General features: G+C 45.9%; 1 protein-coding gene across 12 annotated transcripts; it reads right to left on the minus strand.

Moving 5' to 3' along the window:
• Positions 1 to 178: 178 nt before the first annotated feature.
• Positions 179 to 12,664, minus strand: Ddx23 (DEAD-box helicase 23). Of its 12 annotated transcripts, none has more exons than XM_087200226.1 (19): positions 12,511 to 12,624; positions 10,419 to 10,523; positions 9,746 to 9,901; positions 9,392 to 9,600; positions 8,644 to 8,754; positions 7,624 to 7,714; positions 7,449 to 7,514; positions 6,780 to 6,918; positions 6,396 to 6,526; positions 6,187 to 6,299; positions 5,693 to 5,836; positions 5,369 to 5,594; positions 4,964 to 5,109; positions 4,324 to 4,501; positions 3,373 to 3,615; positions 2,705 to 2,856; positions 2,380 to 2,488; positions 1,484 to 1,658; positions 179 to 1,082 (listed from the first exon to the last, which is right to left on the minus strand). In XM_087200226.1, exons 3-19 carry the CDS (start codon positions 9,806 to 9,808, stop codon positions 859 to 861), a joined length of 2,520 nt encoding a protein of 839 aa, XP_087056352.1. In that variant the 5' UTR covers positions 9,809 to 9,901; positions 10,419 to 10,523; positions 12,511 to 12,624; the 3' UTR covers positions 179 to 858. The 12 variants fall into 12 exon arrangements, with proteins under 12 accessions (XP_087056352.1, XP_087056349.1, XP_087056356.1 ...); XM_087200223.1 differs by having other exon boundaries at positions 6,396 to 6,529; positions 12,511 to 12,621; XM_087200230.1 differs by having other exon boundaries at positions 6,396 to 6,529; positions 9,681 to 9,901; positions 12,511 to 12,621.
• Positions 12,665 to 15,092: the final 2,428 nt, after the last annotated feature.

Raw genomic sequence — 15,092 nt, forward strand, 5'->3', positions numbered from 1 at the left:
GGCAGGACTGTTGAGTTTCATGAGATCCTGCTGCTGTGGCTCTTCCATCTCCCCTTGGGTACACAGTCTTATCAACTGATGCCTTAGGCTTCTCCCCCAATTGCCCAGTGTCCTCCCTCCCGTCCTCTGTGATGCTGAGAAGAACCTGGGAGATAAGCTTAGCTAGAACTACACCGTCTTGATATTCATTATTTATTCTTAGAACATAGAAACTCATCTTCTCAGAGAATAGAAAACAAATTTCACTCAGTGACTTAAAGATGGACACAGCCAGCTCGCCCTGTCCCCATATCCACTAAAAAAGTTCCCTGGGGTAGAGACACGTAGCGTGCACAGCACCCTTTGGCATGGGGCTGTGCGCACTTCTAAAGGCTCTCAACTTGTTTTATACTCCAAATGGGAAAACGTGTCAAAATGACAGAGTCCAAGGTCCATAATCCTCACAGTGCCAGATCCCTGGGTCATCTAGGGTAGCGTTAGTGCAGCATACAGTTAGGCTGTCGGGCTTGTGCCAAAGGAGGTCCTGTCCAGGCAGCCAGGTGTTTGTTCAGTCTGGGGGCAGTGCTAACCAGCTGCCCCATTCCCTGGCAAGAGCTGACAGCTGGGTACAATCTTAAAGCCACACCCAAAGGGCAGAATGGGGCCAAAATCTGGTGATTTGCTGTCTCCTATGGCATCTTCCTATCCTTTTGCAGTCCCACACTCAAGCCTTCGCACCTGAGGGTCAAGGCCAGGAAGACTTGCCATTTTCTAAGCCCCAATAACCAAAGAGAAGCTGGAAAGAGGGACATGAGGGTTTTGAAACACAGGCATCCGGCAGCAGCGAGCATGCCCTTAAACCCACGGGAGAGCACTGCGTCACGCGAAGATGGTCTCCTCCCGACGCTTCTTGGTGAGGATGGTGCCTGGCTTGTGCTGGGCATCTGGGTGGTTGGCTAGCTCTGGGGGACAGGAAGATACTGGGCTCTCCAGGATGGCTTGCTTCAGCTCATAGAACACAGCAGAGTCCTCTTTGGTGAGGAAGGTGATTGCCACACCACTCTTGCCTGCTCGTCCTGTGCGGCCGATGCGGTGGATATAATCTGGAGAGCAGGAAGAATGTTACTGGGGACCGCTCTAGCGACCCTGATGAGCAGTCTCTGCAGCACCCTAAAGGTCTCCTCTCCACTGCACCTCTGTGGGCAGGAAATCGACCTCTTGCTACCTGCATGTGATGCACCCACAGCTCTCCACTGCCGACGGCGGTCCCTGCTGCACCGAGCCCCGCTCTCCATGACTAGCCCCACATCTAGCCCCATTCTCCCTAACTCTGAGGACAGAAGTGCTAGCCTATGTGCAGATGAGTACAAGGGCAGAAGCTCTCGTTAGGAGACGTATGCCCAATGGGATGGCATGAGCTCCTCGTTAGAGCGCCCTGACTGAGCAGAAGAACGCAAGGAGCCTCATCTTACTTTGGATTGAAACTGCCTTCCTCAGCACTTACCTTCAATATTTTTGGCCATATCATAGTTGACAACCATAGACACATCCTGGATGTCGATACCACGACCAGCTACATCTGTAGCCACCAAAATATCCTTGGCACCAGCCTTGAGGTTGGACAGGGCAAACTCTCGCTGTTCCTGGCCTTTTCCACCATGCAGTGTACAAGCGTTGTACTGCAGGAAGAACGGCAAGGTGAAGAGAGCAACAGTGGCACGGGAAGATACAGAAGAAGGGAATGGGGATACGGAGTTGGGGAGAGCAGCAGGTGGAGAGAGAAAGAGGCAAGAGAGAATGAGTGCAACTGAAATCGAGAGGACAAGTGAACTGCAGGGACAGGAGAGAACAGTGTAAGGCGCAAGAACAACAGGGTAAGGTCAAAGGCAAACCAGTCTGGGAGATGTGGAGCCTGCCCCATGAGACGTTCTCCACGAGAATTAGGGCAGAAACCAGGGATCAAGAAATCTAAGGAAGCTGAAGTGATGAGGCCACACTCTTCCCTCAAGCACTAGTATCCGGAGTAAAGGACAGTGATTATCAGCATCTCCCTCCTGACCCCACCGGCTCCTCTCCCAGACGCAAAGTCAAACTGCCTTAGCCCACTCTATTCCACAGCTTCAGACCCTGTCAGGAGGGGTCTCAAAACCTTCTTCCTGGCCCTGCCCTATGTAGATAAGGCTCTAAGGTAGCATGGGCTGCCACTGCTGGGATGGACAGGGAGTCCTTTCCCCATTCTCCTAATCCCCTCAAACACCCTTCTCCCCTTGGCCCGGACTTGCTGAATAGTGGAAAGCTTAAGGAATAGGTGAGAATTAAAAGCAGGTGCCTGGGGAGCTCTTGTAGTTTCAGAAAGCACCACCACAGACACCAGACTTGGCTCTCCTCTGCCAAACGTACCCCCATCTTCTCCAGGGATTTAGCCAACACGTCACAACCCTTCTTCTGGTTGACAAAAATGATGATGGGTGGATCAAACCCTTGTTCCAAGATTGCCAGCAGCTTTTTCCTGGGAAGAAGACAAAAATGAGATGCCTAATACCTCTCGCTCCAAGTGAAATACCCAATTTTGACCTATGAACACCAATAGGTCAAGAGCCTTTCATGCTCATAGCATTTCAAAGAAGAAATAGAAGCTCTTAACAGACCCAAGCACTTGCCCTGCAGCTACCACTCACACTGCAAGTTCTTGAAGCTCTTTCTCCCTCCACCTAGTTTCCCTTACCTCTTCTCTGACTCTGACATGAGGAAGACCTTCTGCTCCACACGCTCATGAGGCTTGCCTGCAGAGCCGATGTATACCACAGCAGGTCGCCGAAGATAGCTCCTGGCCAGGCGTTCCACCGCTGGGGGCATGGTGGCCGTGAACATGACTGTCTGTGAAAACAGGGGGCTCAGCCCTGGGCTCAGGCAGACATAATCACATACCCACTGTCGCAGTGGCCACTGAACCCAGGCTAAAGAATTTAAAATGAGTCTTGTTGAAAGTCTGACAGGCATCACCTTAAGAAAGATTGTCCTCTGCCTTCCCATTTTTTTTTTGGTACCAGGGATAGAACTCAGGACCTTGCACTCGCGAGGCAGGCGTCGGAACCACTGAGCTAAATCCCCGGCCCTGCCTTCCCATTTGAAATAGCTATTTATCAAGCACTTTACATCTTATAATGACAGGAACTGAGTTTGCTATCTATGGTCCAAGTAGTAGCACAATTCTTTGGCATCATTTTCCCAGAGCTAAACTAATGGCTCCACCCCGGGACTGTCAGAGGACCATACCTAGACATACCTTATCATTCTAGAAACATGTACTCTGGGCCCACCTAAGGCAAGAGGGGCCTGAGAACAGGTTTGGGAACATGCCCACCTTTTTCCAACCCAGGGAAGTGTCCTTACTTGACGGTACTTGTGTTTTCCTGACTCAAAGTTAGCCAACATCTTTTCAGGGTCTTCAGCTTCATCTGTGTCTGGCTTCTGGTTGCTGACAGGCATGTGCTCTAGGATCTTCTGGACGTCTGGCTCAAAGCCCATATCAATCATCCTATCCGCCTCATCCAGAACCACATAGGTACAGCGGCTCAGCACCAAGTAGCGGTTTTCCAGCACATCAATCAGACGCCCCGGGGTAGCAATCACAATCTGTGGAGTACAGTGGAATCATACATGGCCCTAGCAGGAGCTCCCTTCTTTTCTCTGTAAACTATCCACTCACTTGGGCAACTGACTTCCAATGCTAAGGAACTTGGACCCCAAACTCCAGCCAGTCAGGTGTGGCAGTGACGGTTCCTGAGAACTGACATGAGATCACTTGTTGTTACTTTGGATTTTTCCAGAAATGAATGGAGTCCAATTAAGACTCAGGGGCTAAACACGGGGCAAAATCTGAATAAATTTCTTAGATGGGAGAGACTAAGGAATTCTGAGGAAGGGGCTACAAAAAGGGATTATACTGAGAAGTCTTCAGAAGACTTGATTCCTAAGGTGGACTTCTACAAGGCTCTCCTCCCCTTTTCTGAGAAGAAAACAAAGAGGCACTGACATGGGCTGGCAGAGTAATCACCACACAGGCTTTGACTACGAACCTCAGCTTGGCCAATAGCTAGTTCTGTGTGAGTTCGGGCCAAGTTATGAACCTGAGCTTCAGCTTCACCTGTAATATGGAGATAGATACTTCCTACTCTTACATGGTTATCATGAGAATTAAAAAAAAAAAAAAAATATATATATATATATATCACCCAGGCCCTTTCTTCATTTTACTGCACATCTATTCCAGAAGCTAGAAACAAACCGCCAAGACAGAAAGCCTTCCCAAACAGCAGGTGGCTGCTGGCTATGGAAACAAACCTCACAACCCATGCGCAGCCTGAACCCCTGGTCTTCTCTGGAGATGCCACCAATGACAGCCACAGTGCGGATGCCTAGTGGCTTCCCAAACTTGATGGTCTCTTCCTCGATCTGCTGAGCCAACTCACGGGTAGGAGCCAGGATGATAGCATAAGGGCCCTGGTCTGACTCTTCAATCCTGCGGTAAAGAGGGTGTCCCATAGCTCCATAAGCTTTGGCCCAAAAACAAGAGCAAGACAAAGTCACTCTTAAAGGCAGCCCTGAGAACGGGGAGGCTGGTGGGAAAAGGATGCAGCAATTCCATGTAGACGTCAGAGACTTGGGATAACAAGTTTCTCCAGGGAGTGATTCTTGCCAGCAACAAAATCATACACTTCTTTGATACTGTGATCCAATTATTCCCTAATATCCAGCCCACAATAAAGGTAGCTTCTGATTATACATTTAAAAAACAAACATCAGGAGCTGAGGAGTTGGCTCAGTGGCAGAGCACTTGCTTAGCATGCATGAGGCTCTGGGTTCAATCTCTACCACTACAAAAACAAAACGAACAAAAGCCCAAATGCTCATTTGCTACTTTCACCTTTCCTAGTCCCTAGACAAACCCACTCATCTCGACTGGGTTACCAGCTGACCCCACCTGTCAATTTTGGGGAGCGTAGTGATCCACACCAGTAATGGGATAAGGAAGGCTGCTGTCTTGCCACTGCCAGTCTCAGCCACACCAATGATGTCACGATTCTGTAGTCCAATGGGAATTGCCTGACGCTGGATAGGTGTTGGCTCCTGCAGTAAACCAGAGAAAGAGTAAGGGGAACCTGGCTACTGCTAACACAACGGGCACACATGCCAGTGTAACGTACTTGGGAGGAAACCAGGTAAGGAGGCTCAAGAAGAAACACAATTCCCCAAAGCCAGTATTTCCACCAGAAAGTGATCAAAGGCACCAAATAGTCAAGGAACACATTTCTTATTCCTGAACTAAGTTTGGATCCTAGAATGAAGGAACACAGCAGGGCTCCTGAGTCAATCTGCCCCTCCTTACCTTGTAGCCACACTTATCAATGACCTCCAAGATGTGTGGAGGTAGAGAAGAGTCTTTCCAGGACCGGATAGGATTGGGGATCTTGCCACCTTTGGTGGTGATACTATAGTCCTCACGAAAGATCCGCCAGTCCCTGTCTGTCATCTCATCTAACTTCTTCTGGGACCAATGACGATCATCCCAGCGCTGTTTGGCTTCCTTCTTACGAAGTTTGCGAAGTCTTGCCCTGGAGCAGGGTAAGGATTAAGTAGAATCAGAACCTTCCACCTCCTTTCTGTAGCAACTCTGGGCTTTGCCCAACAACACTTGTTCCCAACCACTCACTCCTCCTGCTCCTTTTCTTCCAAAGTTCTCCTCTTCTCCATTAGGTCTCCATAGAAACGTGACTGCTCTCGTTTCTGCTGCTTTAGGTCAATGCCTGCAATGAAGCCTCGCCCCAACAACTGCACCTGATGCCGTTCTTTGTACCTAGGATTGAGACAAAGGAAAAAAGAAGCTGTTACAACACCAGGCAGGCAGGGCAGACTGCCAACATGCATCATTTTTTCTTCCTGGCCAGTGTCTTCCCTCTCCCAGAGAGCTGGCTGAATACTAGTTTACCCATTTCCCATCCTAGCTTATCTGATTTCTTTGTTTTGTTTTGTTTTTCCAGTACTAGGGGATGAACTCAGGACCTTGCACTTGCCAGGCAGGCACGGCACCACTGAGCTACATCCCCAGTCCCTAGCTTATCTGATTTCGTCTACGTCTGTCGCCAGCAGCTCTTTCTCGGGCTGCCCAGAGTCAAAGATCCAGCACTCCGACCCAGAGCCACTCACAAAGGGTTGTAGTCGATGGATGTGTCTTCTGATGCATCCCACTCAAAGACAAACTTTCGGTCATTGAGATGCCTCGTTCGGCGCCGCTTTTTGATACCTCCCAGGTAACGCTCCTGCCCACAGAGAGAGCACAAAGCCCATCAACCTCAGGGTACAAATCTTACATGCCGAGACCAGAATAACCAAAGACCTCATTTCTGTGTTTGCACCTTAATAGCATGAAGTTCCTTGCTCTTATCCTTCTCTTCCCGGATCTTCTGCCGCCCTTCCTCATCCTCATTTCCATTAGTCTCTCGCTCCATCCTCTCCCTGCGTTCCCGACGTTCACGTTCTTGAGGATCTTCTGGAGACCAAACAGAAAAGCTCAATGGAAGAAAAAAGGAGAAGGAATCTGAATAATGGATACCAAATGAGGGTAAAAAAGGGATAGATTTATGATACAAGGGAAAAGGAGATCTAACAGAAAGACACCTTTTTCATTTAATTTCCACCATCTGTCCCTCTTCCAGACTCTGGAGCAAACAGGTTTCTCTCCCTCCTAAGTGACACTATGATCCTATCCCACCCTTTCCATACAGGGTAGAAAAACAAACCCAGCATCTTCCTGCCCAAGTCTTGGAACTGTTTCCTTTTCTTCCTTTCCTCCTCAAGCATCTTCTGCCGTTCTTCCACCTCCTGCTGCCGCCGCTTCAAAGCTTCAGCCTCCCGTTCTGCTTTGGAGAGGAACTTGGGCTACAAAACAGATGGGAACTGTTAAAGGATCCAGGAGCAGGGAACAATCACGTCACCACTAGGGAGATCACCTGAAAATATTTGCTCAGGCATTAAACTTGCTGAGGAAAACACAAATAGGCCTTGGGCACTAGGAGCTATGGGTTGAACTATGTATACCCCCAAATCCATATGTTGAATTTCTACCTCCTAGTACCTCAAGATTTGACTGTATATAGAGACAGGGCCTTTAAAAAGGTGATGAAGTTAAAATGAGGCCATTAGGGTAGGCTTTTATCCGATCTGACTAGTGTCCTCATAAGAGGAAATTTGGAAACACAGATACCAGGGGCACATAGACACAAAGAGACTTCACATGTAGTGTACAAGCCAAGGAGAGGGCCTCAGAAGAAATACGACTATTGATACCTTCACTTCCAGCTTCTAACTTCCAGAACTGTGAGAAAATACATTTCTGTTGTTGAAGCCACCCAGTCCATGGTATCCTGTTATGGTAACCAGAGCATACTATTACAGACCCTGAAGTTTACCTTAGCCTCAGCTTCTTCCTCAGCCTTTTTCTTGGCCAGAAGTTCCTCCAGGGACAGTGGCTGGGCCTGAAGATGAAACACAGGACTTCAGGCCGTAAAAGCTTTCTCCCATTGGGAACAATAAAGCAGGACTTGAGTTAAAGAGGAAGATAAAAAAATCATTTCTCTTTTTTACCTTTGGCTTCTTATCATGTTCATCATCTTCATCCTTCTTAGAGTCTCTGTCCTTTCGAGATTTAAAATCTTTTCCTCGGCCAGGAGATAGGCTTTAAGGAAAGAGAACAAGAAAGATCCACATAAGTGTACTACCCTAGGCCCTGGATGAGGTTCAAGCTGAGCCCCAAAAGGAGAACGGAAGTTTTCCCGTGACTCAACAAGACTGGTCCACGGTCATCTGTCATGTTCTAAAGTTCTCCTAGCAAGCGTGGCCCCTCTGCCTGCTTAGAAACTGAATTATGTCCCGTCTTGGCCCTATTCTAGTTGCATCTCCTTTTCTAAGACTAATCACTTGTGGGAACTGGGATTTTACTCCTGATGTCAAAAATACTTCCTCTAGTCAGCAGTCGCATGTTGAATAAAATTCTTACCTTTGTAAAACACAATGAACTGGGTCTAAATGGCCACAACTATGACCCAAGGAGACACTGCTATCTATGTCCCCTCATCATCTTTCCTTCCCATTAGACCCAGCAATCCTTCTCCTACCTGGTATGTGCCCAGTCTACAACAGACCTCTGATAATCACACTGAATTTCTGTTAGGAACATTCTGTCCTTCGCCCTGAATTCTAACCTACACATTCAGAGCCTGATAAGAACTTCACACAGAACATTTCCAGAAGAAAGAGATTAAGACACTATGAGATGAAGCTATTCTAACAAATATACGCTGCATATCCTGAGTAGAAATACTGAATGGTATAATGGGGGTAAAGGAGTGTTTTATAGGCTGTTAACCTTTTCAAACCAATTTCTGAATTCCAAGAACAAGCTGAGCCTCAACCTAACTTTGTTTTGACTTTACTAACCATTATACTTTCAAAGGAAAACATGCGTTCTCTAAGAACAGTTGTGCAATTACTACCAAAAGGGTCTGCTAAGAGAAATCAAGTTTCCTATGAAGCTAAGCCAGCTGAGATGCAGCGAGGACGAGATGGGAGCGTCTCGCTAAGACTCACCCCCAGTCCTTCAGTTACCTGGATCGTTTACGGTCCTTGTCCCGACGGTGCCCATCCTTGTCTCGATCTCGGTCCTTCTTATTCCGATCTCGTTCCTTATCTCGTTCTCGTTCTTTGTGCCGTCGTTCTCTAGAAGAGAGCAAATTTAAGAAATCATTTGGTATGAGAAATGGAAAAAATGGAAATAAAGTCTTTGTAAATAGGGAAGGGTGGAGGGGGTGAAGGGAGGGCTAGGAATGGGGAAAAAATAAGAACCAAGATGCATGACGTAAAGGTACAATTCCCAGTGAGAAGTGTAGTTGTGTTGTGTGCCTACAATGTAGCAGTAAAAGAATTTAATAAAAAAAAAAAAAAGAAATCATTTGGTATTTCCATAGTATCACTGCCACTCTGAGAGTGTTCCCATACTTTTTCTCTCCAGTCATGTTTTATAAAGAGGGGAGTGTATTTCCCGAGATACATGAAGGACTTCTAAGAAAGATTATACATGTCAAGAGTCGTACCGCTAAGTATTAATGGCAGTTAAGAGCCCACAGACAACTATGTGAACAGCTGAACCTTGATCACCTGGACCTTCACAAGCTCCCTCTCAACCTTTAAAAGCTGGGTCACTAAGGAAAACTGAAAACACTTGCAGGTCCAACTGGGCTAGAGATACTAATTTTTGAAAAGTAGATGCCCAATACTGGAGGTACTGGATGAATCAATAAAGAAATGTGAAACGTACTCTCCCTTCGCATGTAACGGTCCCCCAAAATCATATTACCTTTCTGCAGACTTGGAACGGGAACGAGAGCGAGAGCGGCTACCTCCCCGCCGCCTATCCCTCGACCGATGCCGTTTCCGATCTTTACATGGGGGAGACTTCCGGTCCCGGTCTCTGTCCCGCTCTCTGTCAGGAGTTCGTGATCGCTTCCTTTCCTCCTTGGAAGGTGATGAGTCTCGGTCCTTTTTGTCAGCCAGCTCTCCTGCCATCTGTTGTGAAAGTAGTGCTTACCATACGTAATTCACTAAGTCTCAAAACAACCCCAAGGTAGATATAGCAGTATACCTACTTTATAGATGAAGTAGATATAGCAGTATACCTACTTTATAGATGAAGCTGTAGTACATAAACTACCTTGCCTGAGGAGACACAGGTAATAAATGCCAGAGTTCCAGCTGTTTGGCTCCAGAGGCCCATTCTCACTCACTATATTATACTGGCTCCCTGTAATTCCTTTTTATATTCACTTCTAAATAAGTAAAATGAGTACACCACATTTTTGTAGTTGGACTGCAAAAGAACATAAAAAACACTAGTGAATGAATGGTATTCTGGGTATTTCTGGAATCACCCTATATTATTTATCTTAGGAGTCTATTAGGTAGGCTAGCCCAGCAGGATTAGTCAACATATATAAAGTTAAAGGAAATAAGTTATCTTGAGCTCATAAAGAAAGCTCAAAAAGAAAAAGTTCAACTTTGAGACTTAGATTATAAGAAGCACCACAAGGATAAAAGAAGAAACAAACCCATTTTTATCCAGATTAAAATAAATGTACTTGTAGGTCTGGAGATGAAGTTCAGTGACAGAGCACTTATCTAGCATGCACAAGGCCCTGGGTTAAATCCCTAGCACAATCCCCACCTCCCCCTCCCAAAACAAGAAGACAGGTGTGGCAGACTGGCCCTGACCCAGGGGGAAGCTGATCAAGATGAGTTCAGTGAGGCAGGCAGGAGTCAGATAATGAAAATGTGTTATAGGCCAGGGCAAAGAGACGTACAAGTCAACTTAACTGCAATGAGAATACCTTAAACAGGATGTGATGAGATCCAATTTTATATTATTAAAACATTACTTTGGGGCCGGGGATTTAGCTCAGTGGTTCCACCGCCTGCCTCGAAAGCACAAGGTCCTGAGTTTGATCCCCGGTACCAAAAAAAAAAAAAGTTAAAAATTACTTTGGTGACTTGTACAAAAACATATAGTTTTACATATAAAACCAATAAGAATGCTATTACAGTACTGTTTATTGGTTCTCCATACCCATCCATAGTTTTTGCATTTGCATTATCAACCAACTGTAGATCAAAAAATATTCATATATTCTATTCTGATCATGTAAACTTTTCTTCCTGCTACTATTCCCTGAGTAGTACATAACAACTACTTATACCACTTAGACTATATTGGATATTACAGGTAATCTACAGATGACTTAAAGTATACAGAACGGTATGCATAGGTTATATGCAAACACTATGCCACTTTATGTAAAGCACATGAGCATCTGTGGATTTTGGTATTCTCAGGGATCCTGGACTAACCTTCCTCAGATACCAAGGGACACTATAGCCAAGGCAAAAGATGACAGCAGTTTATTCTAGAAAGCTGGTAACAGAAATGAAAAAAAGTAAACAGTTCCAGGGTATATTTTGGAGGCACAGCTGACAAGATTTACTGATGAAGGGAGAAAGAGAAAGAGGAGACACAAAGCTCCCTAAATTTACGGTTTGAACCAACTATTGGTTTGTGGTACCATTGGTAAACTAATCAGAGAAGACTAGGAAAGGAATAGATTTAGGAGAAAACTAAAAGTTCGATTTTGGCCAGGTTGATTGTGAGATATAAATAAGAAAACAAGTGGAGACTCCAGGAAAGCAGATGGAAACACAAATCTGCAACTGAGTAAAGTCAAGAGACAAAAATCTGAGTCACTAATAAACAGATGCCTATTAAAATCATGGTGCATTAAAAGATATTACCTAAATAGGCAGCATAAAAAAGAATATAGAAAAAGAAGCCCCAAGATTGAGTTCTAGAACACTAACATTCAGAGGTCAGGCACAGGAAAAACCAGAGAAAGAGACTTGAAAAGAAGCTGCCACTAGTGAGAAAAGATTTTTTTAAAAGTAAAGTATAGCAACAGAGAAACCTAAAACATCTTTCAAGGAGGGGGTGTTCAACTGTGTCAAGTACCATCAAACTGGAAAAAGATGAGAGGGTAAAGAACCACTTACACTTGGAAGAATGAAGATTAATAGTGACCTTGACAAGAGCTGTTTCAATGCCATGAAGGCAGTAGAAGAGAAGCCTGAGTGAAGTGAATCTGGCAGAGAATAAGGAGTGAGAATAAAAAGATAATAAATATAGGCACCTTTTATTATGGATAATTTTGGCCAGGCGGATTTGCTCAAGTCTCTGTATCTTTGAGTCCCTCCTCTGTTCTTGCAAGGCAGACTCTTCATTCAGGAAAGTACTTAGCAAGTATCACCATATGCAAGGCTCAATGCTAGGTGCTGTGTGAGTTACAAAGGAAATCTTGTCCACAGGAAGCTTTTAGAACAGAGTATATGAGACATGTACCAAGATGAAAGCTCCGATTAAGTACTGGAGTTCAGAGAAGCAGTTTATTTGTAAAAGTGGATTCGGAAGGCTCCCATAGAGGAAGTAGTCTGGAGCCCTGACATACAGGTAGATTTTGAAGGTGTATAATTGAGGGTCCAGAAAAAGGGTAATTCTCCTGGAAAGAAGCAATATAGGCGCCCCTGAGGCGGGAAAGCATAGATTGATTCTGGGATAACCAGTTAGTTTGGCTGCAGCACCGGCTATTCGCACCAACAATAACAAAAACGTCTGCTGGGGATATCACAGCCGTTGCGCCTACAGGCAAAGGTCTAGGCCCGTAACAACGTCCAGGGATGTAGCCTGTGCCCCCTGCAGGCAACTCTCACCCTGGGGCCCGCGCCCCTTCATTCTTGCCTCCCAGAGCTTCCTAGACTTGTGCCCCTTCCCTAAGGCATTCTTCCCCGACTCGTCCCGGTGGCAGGGGCCACAGCCATACCCTCACTATTGGTCTCTCTGTAAACTCAGGGGGACCGCCTCCACCGCCTGGAACTCACCACCCTGGATCTGAACCGCCTAACGCGGCCTCAACGTTGCCGAGCTGTCGCCATCTTTCTCGTTTCCTGGTCGCCAAGGTGCACCCGGTCGAGCCGCAAGATGGGAAGGCGAGTTCCTGGGGCTTCGCGGCGCAGGCCAACAGTGAGACTCAGGAACTACTAATCCCAGAATGCACAGCGTGAGCGCCGGCCGGGCCGCGAGGCCTGCTGGGCAATGTGGTTCCCCAAATGTTTGCTTCTTCGATAGAAAAGTTTCCTGTGGGCCAGCTTCCCACACCAGTCTTCCTGGAATCTGCGGGTCTGCCTAGAAACTTCAGTGGCTGGGGGCTATCATGGCTATCATGGCTGGGGGCTTATAGTGGAGGAATTTAAGAGCTTCCTTAGATAACTCTAGCATAGTCTGTAATCCCAGTACTGTGGGAGGCACAAGGAGGAATATTGAGCCCAGCCTGGTCAGTTTAGCGAGACCCTATCTCAAAATAATAAAAAGGCCAGAGGATACAGCCCCAGTACCAAAGAAGAAGGTAGATAACTCTAACAATTATACTAACAACTGCAATTTTTATATATATATATATATTTATTTGTTTGTTTGTTTTTGTTTGAGACAGGGTCTTGCTCTGTAGTTGAGGCTGTTCTTGAGCTCACTATGTAGCCCAGGCTGGCCTGGAACGCCCAGCAATCCTCCTGCCTCAACTTCCCCAGTTCTGGGATTACAGACGTGCACCACCACGCCTGGCTGCAATTATATATTATGTGCAATTATACTAACAACTGCAGTAACAGCAAATAATTTATCGTTTATGGAGACACGTTTTTACAAAAACTCGAGAGATTAGCCCCATTTTACAACTGCACAAACTAAAGTTACAGGATCAGCCTAGTATTTCACAATGGGGGTGGTACAGTTCTACATTGTGCCCAAGTACCCTAGCCTTAGAGGGACTTTTTAGCAAACCTGGCCTGGCAGTGGGGTGAATACTGTATTAACCCTTAGTTACTGTGACAATTCAAAATAAGCCCCTGCAACTAGGCATGGTGGCAAATGCCAATACTTGGGAAGGCTGAGGCAGGAGGATGGTGAGGTCAAGGCCACTTATCTAGATCCTGTCAAAAAAAAAAGCAAACAAACAAACAAAAACCAAACCAAAACAGTGAACTCCAGAGTCCTTCCAGAAGGGTTGTGTCTCCTGGGCCCTGGTACTTGTTTCTCAACATTCTGGACTCTAGCTTCCTCCTCGTCCTTCTCCTCCTCCTCCTTCTTCTTTTAAAATTTATTTATTTAGGGTTTTTTATTTATTTGCTTTTTGGTTTTTTTGAGACAGTGTCTCACTATGTAGTCCAGGCTGGCCTTGAACTCAAGGCAATCCTCCTGTCTCATCCTCCCCAGCGCTGGGATTACCACCTCCAGTTTATTTTATTTATTTATTTATTTGCTTGGTTATTTATTTATTATTTATTGGTACTGTGGTTGAACGCAGGGTCTCATGAATGCTTGACAAACACTGCACCACTGAGCTACATTCCCAGGCCTCTGGTGAACCTCCTGCCTCAGCCTCCAGAGTAGGTGGGGTTACAGGAATGTACCACTACACTTGTTGTCCTCATTTTTTGGTTCCAGGGATCTGGCCACTTGTTAGACTATCTTGTTATTTTTTCTTCTTCCTTCTAGTTCCCCCTGTTTCAGTCCTCCACTGAGCTTTTTAAACTTTATGGACACAGAAGGTAAACACACACACACACACACACACACACTGCAACTGCTAGGGTGGTTGAGATAACCAAACTATCTGGTGCCTCCTTCCTTCCCATTTTTCCATCTTGAGCTTGGTTGTTTCGGTTCCACACGGCTACGGATCTGATTTTTTTTTTCCTCCGAATATGCTTCCAGTTTTCAAGCGGGGCCTCAGGATAAACTCTGACCCTAAAACTCTGAGCATCACACACAGTGGCCCAAAGTAATAGGAGACTGACATGTGCGCTCTTGGAACTCCAGCCTTTGACTTCCCCGCTTCTAGCACGGAAACTGCTAAAGGCAAAGGACGTCTGAGACCTATTGGCTGTAATTCATATAGTGAACACAAGAGGGCTCTCCATCCACAGACTGGAACTCCAATTAGGAATCAGACCGAGGATAAATCGGAATCTAAATCATAGCCACCAGAGTATTGAGAATCTTCTAAGTGCCCAACTCTGTTCTGGACAGTTAATTTACAATAATTATTTTACTTATTTATAACAGTAGTATGATATTGGTATTATCTCCATTTTACTGATAACCCAGAAAGATTAATGATCCCTTCAAGTCCACAGTTTTTTTTAAAGGGGGCATCCTGACGTGGTGGTACACGCCTTAATTCCAGCACTTTGGGAGGCTGAGGTGTGAAGATTGCAGATTCAAGCTCAGCCTAGTCAATTTAGTGACTTAGCGAGACCCTGAATCAAAATGAAAAATTTAAAAAGGGCTGGGGCTAGCTCAGCATGAAGGCCCTGGGTTCAGTCTGCAGTACTCCAAGGAGGGGAGGCAGAATTAGACTCAAGGTTCATTTAACTTCAGAGTCCATGCTTTTCCTCTATTTCCA

This window comes from Heterocephalus glaber, unplaced genomic scaffold, assembly GCF_053883595.1.
Source record: "Heterocephalus glaber isolate CG9 unplaced genomic scaffold, H.glaber_assembly_v1.0 deba00001733, whole genome shotgun sequence".
NCBI lineage: Eukaryota > Metazoa > Chordata > Mammalia > Rodentia > Bathyergidae > Heterocephalus > Heterocephalus glaber.

Coding starts and splice junctions, on each gene's coding strand:
- Ddx23 (XM_087200225.1), bottom strand. CDS start 9,808: ATGGGCCTCTGGAGCCAAACAGCTGGAACTCTGGCATTTATTACCTGT. Junction 6,300..6,395: donor AGGAACTTCATGCTATTAAG/GTGCAAACACAG, acceptor CTCTGTGGGCAG/GAGCGTTACCTGGGAGGTAT. Junction 2,857..3,372: donor GAAAACACAAGTACCGTCAA/GTAAGGACACTT, acceptor CTGTTTTCACAG/ACAGTCATGTTCACGGCCAC.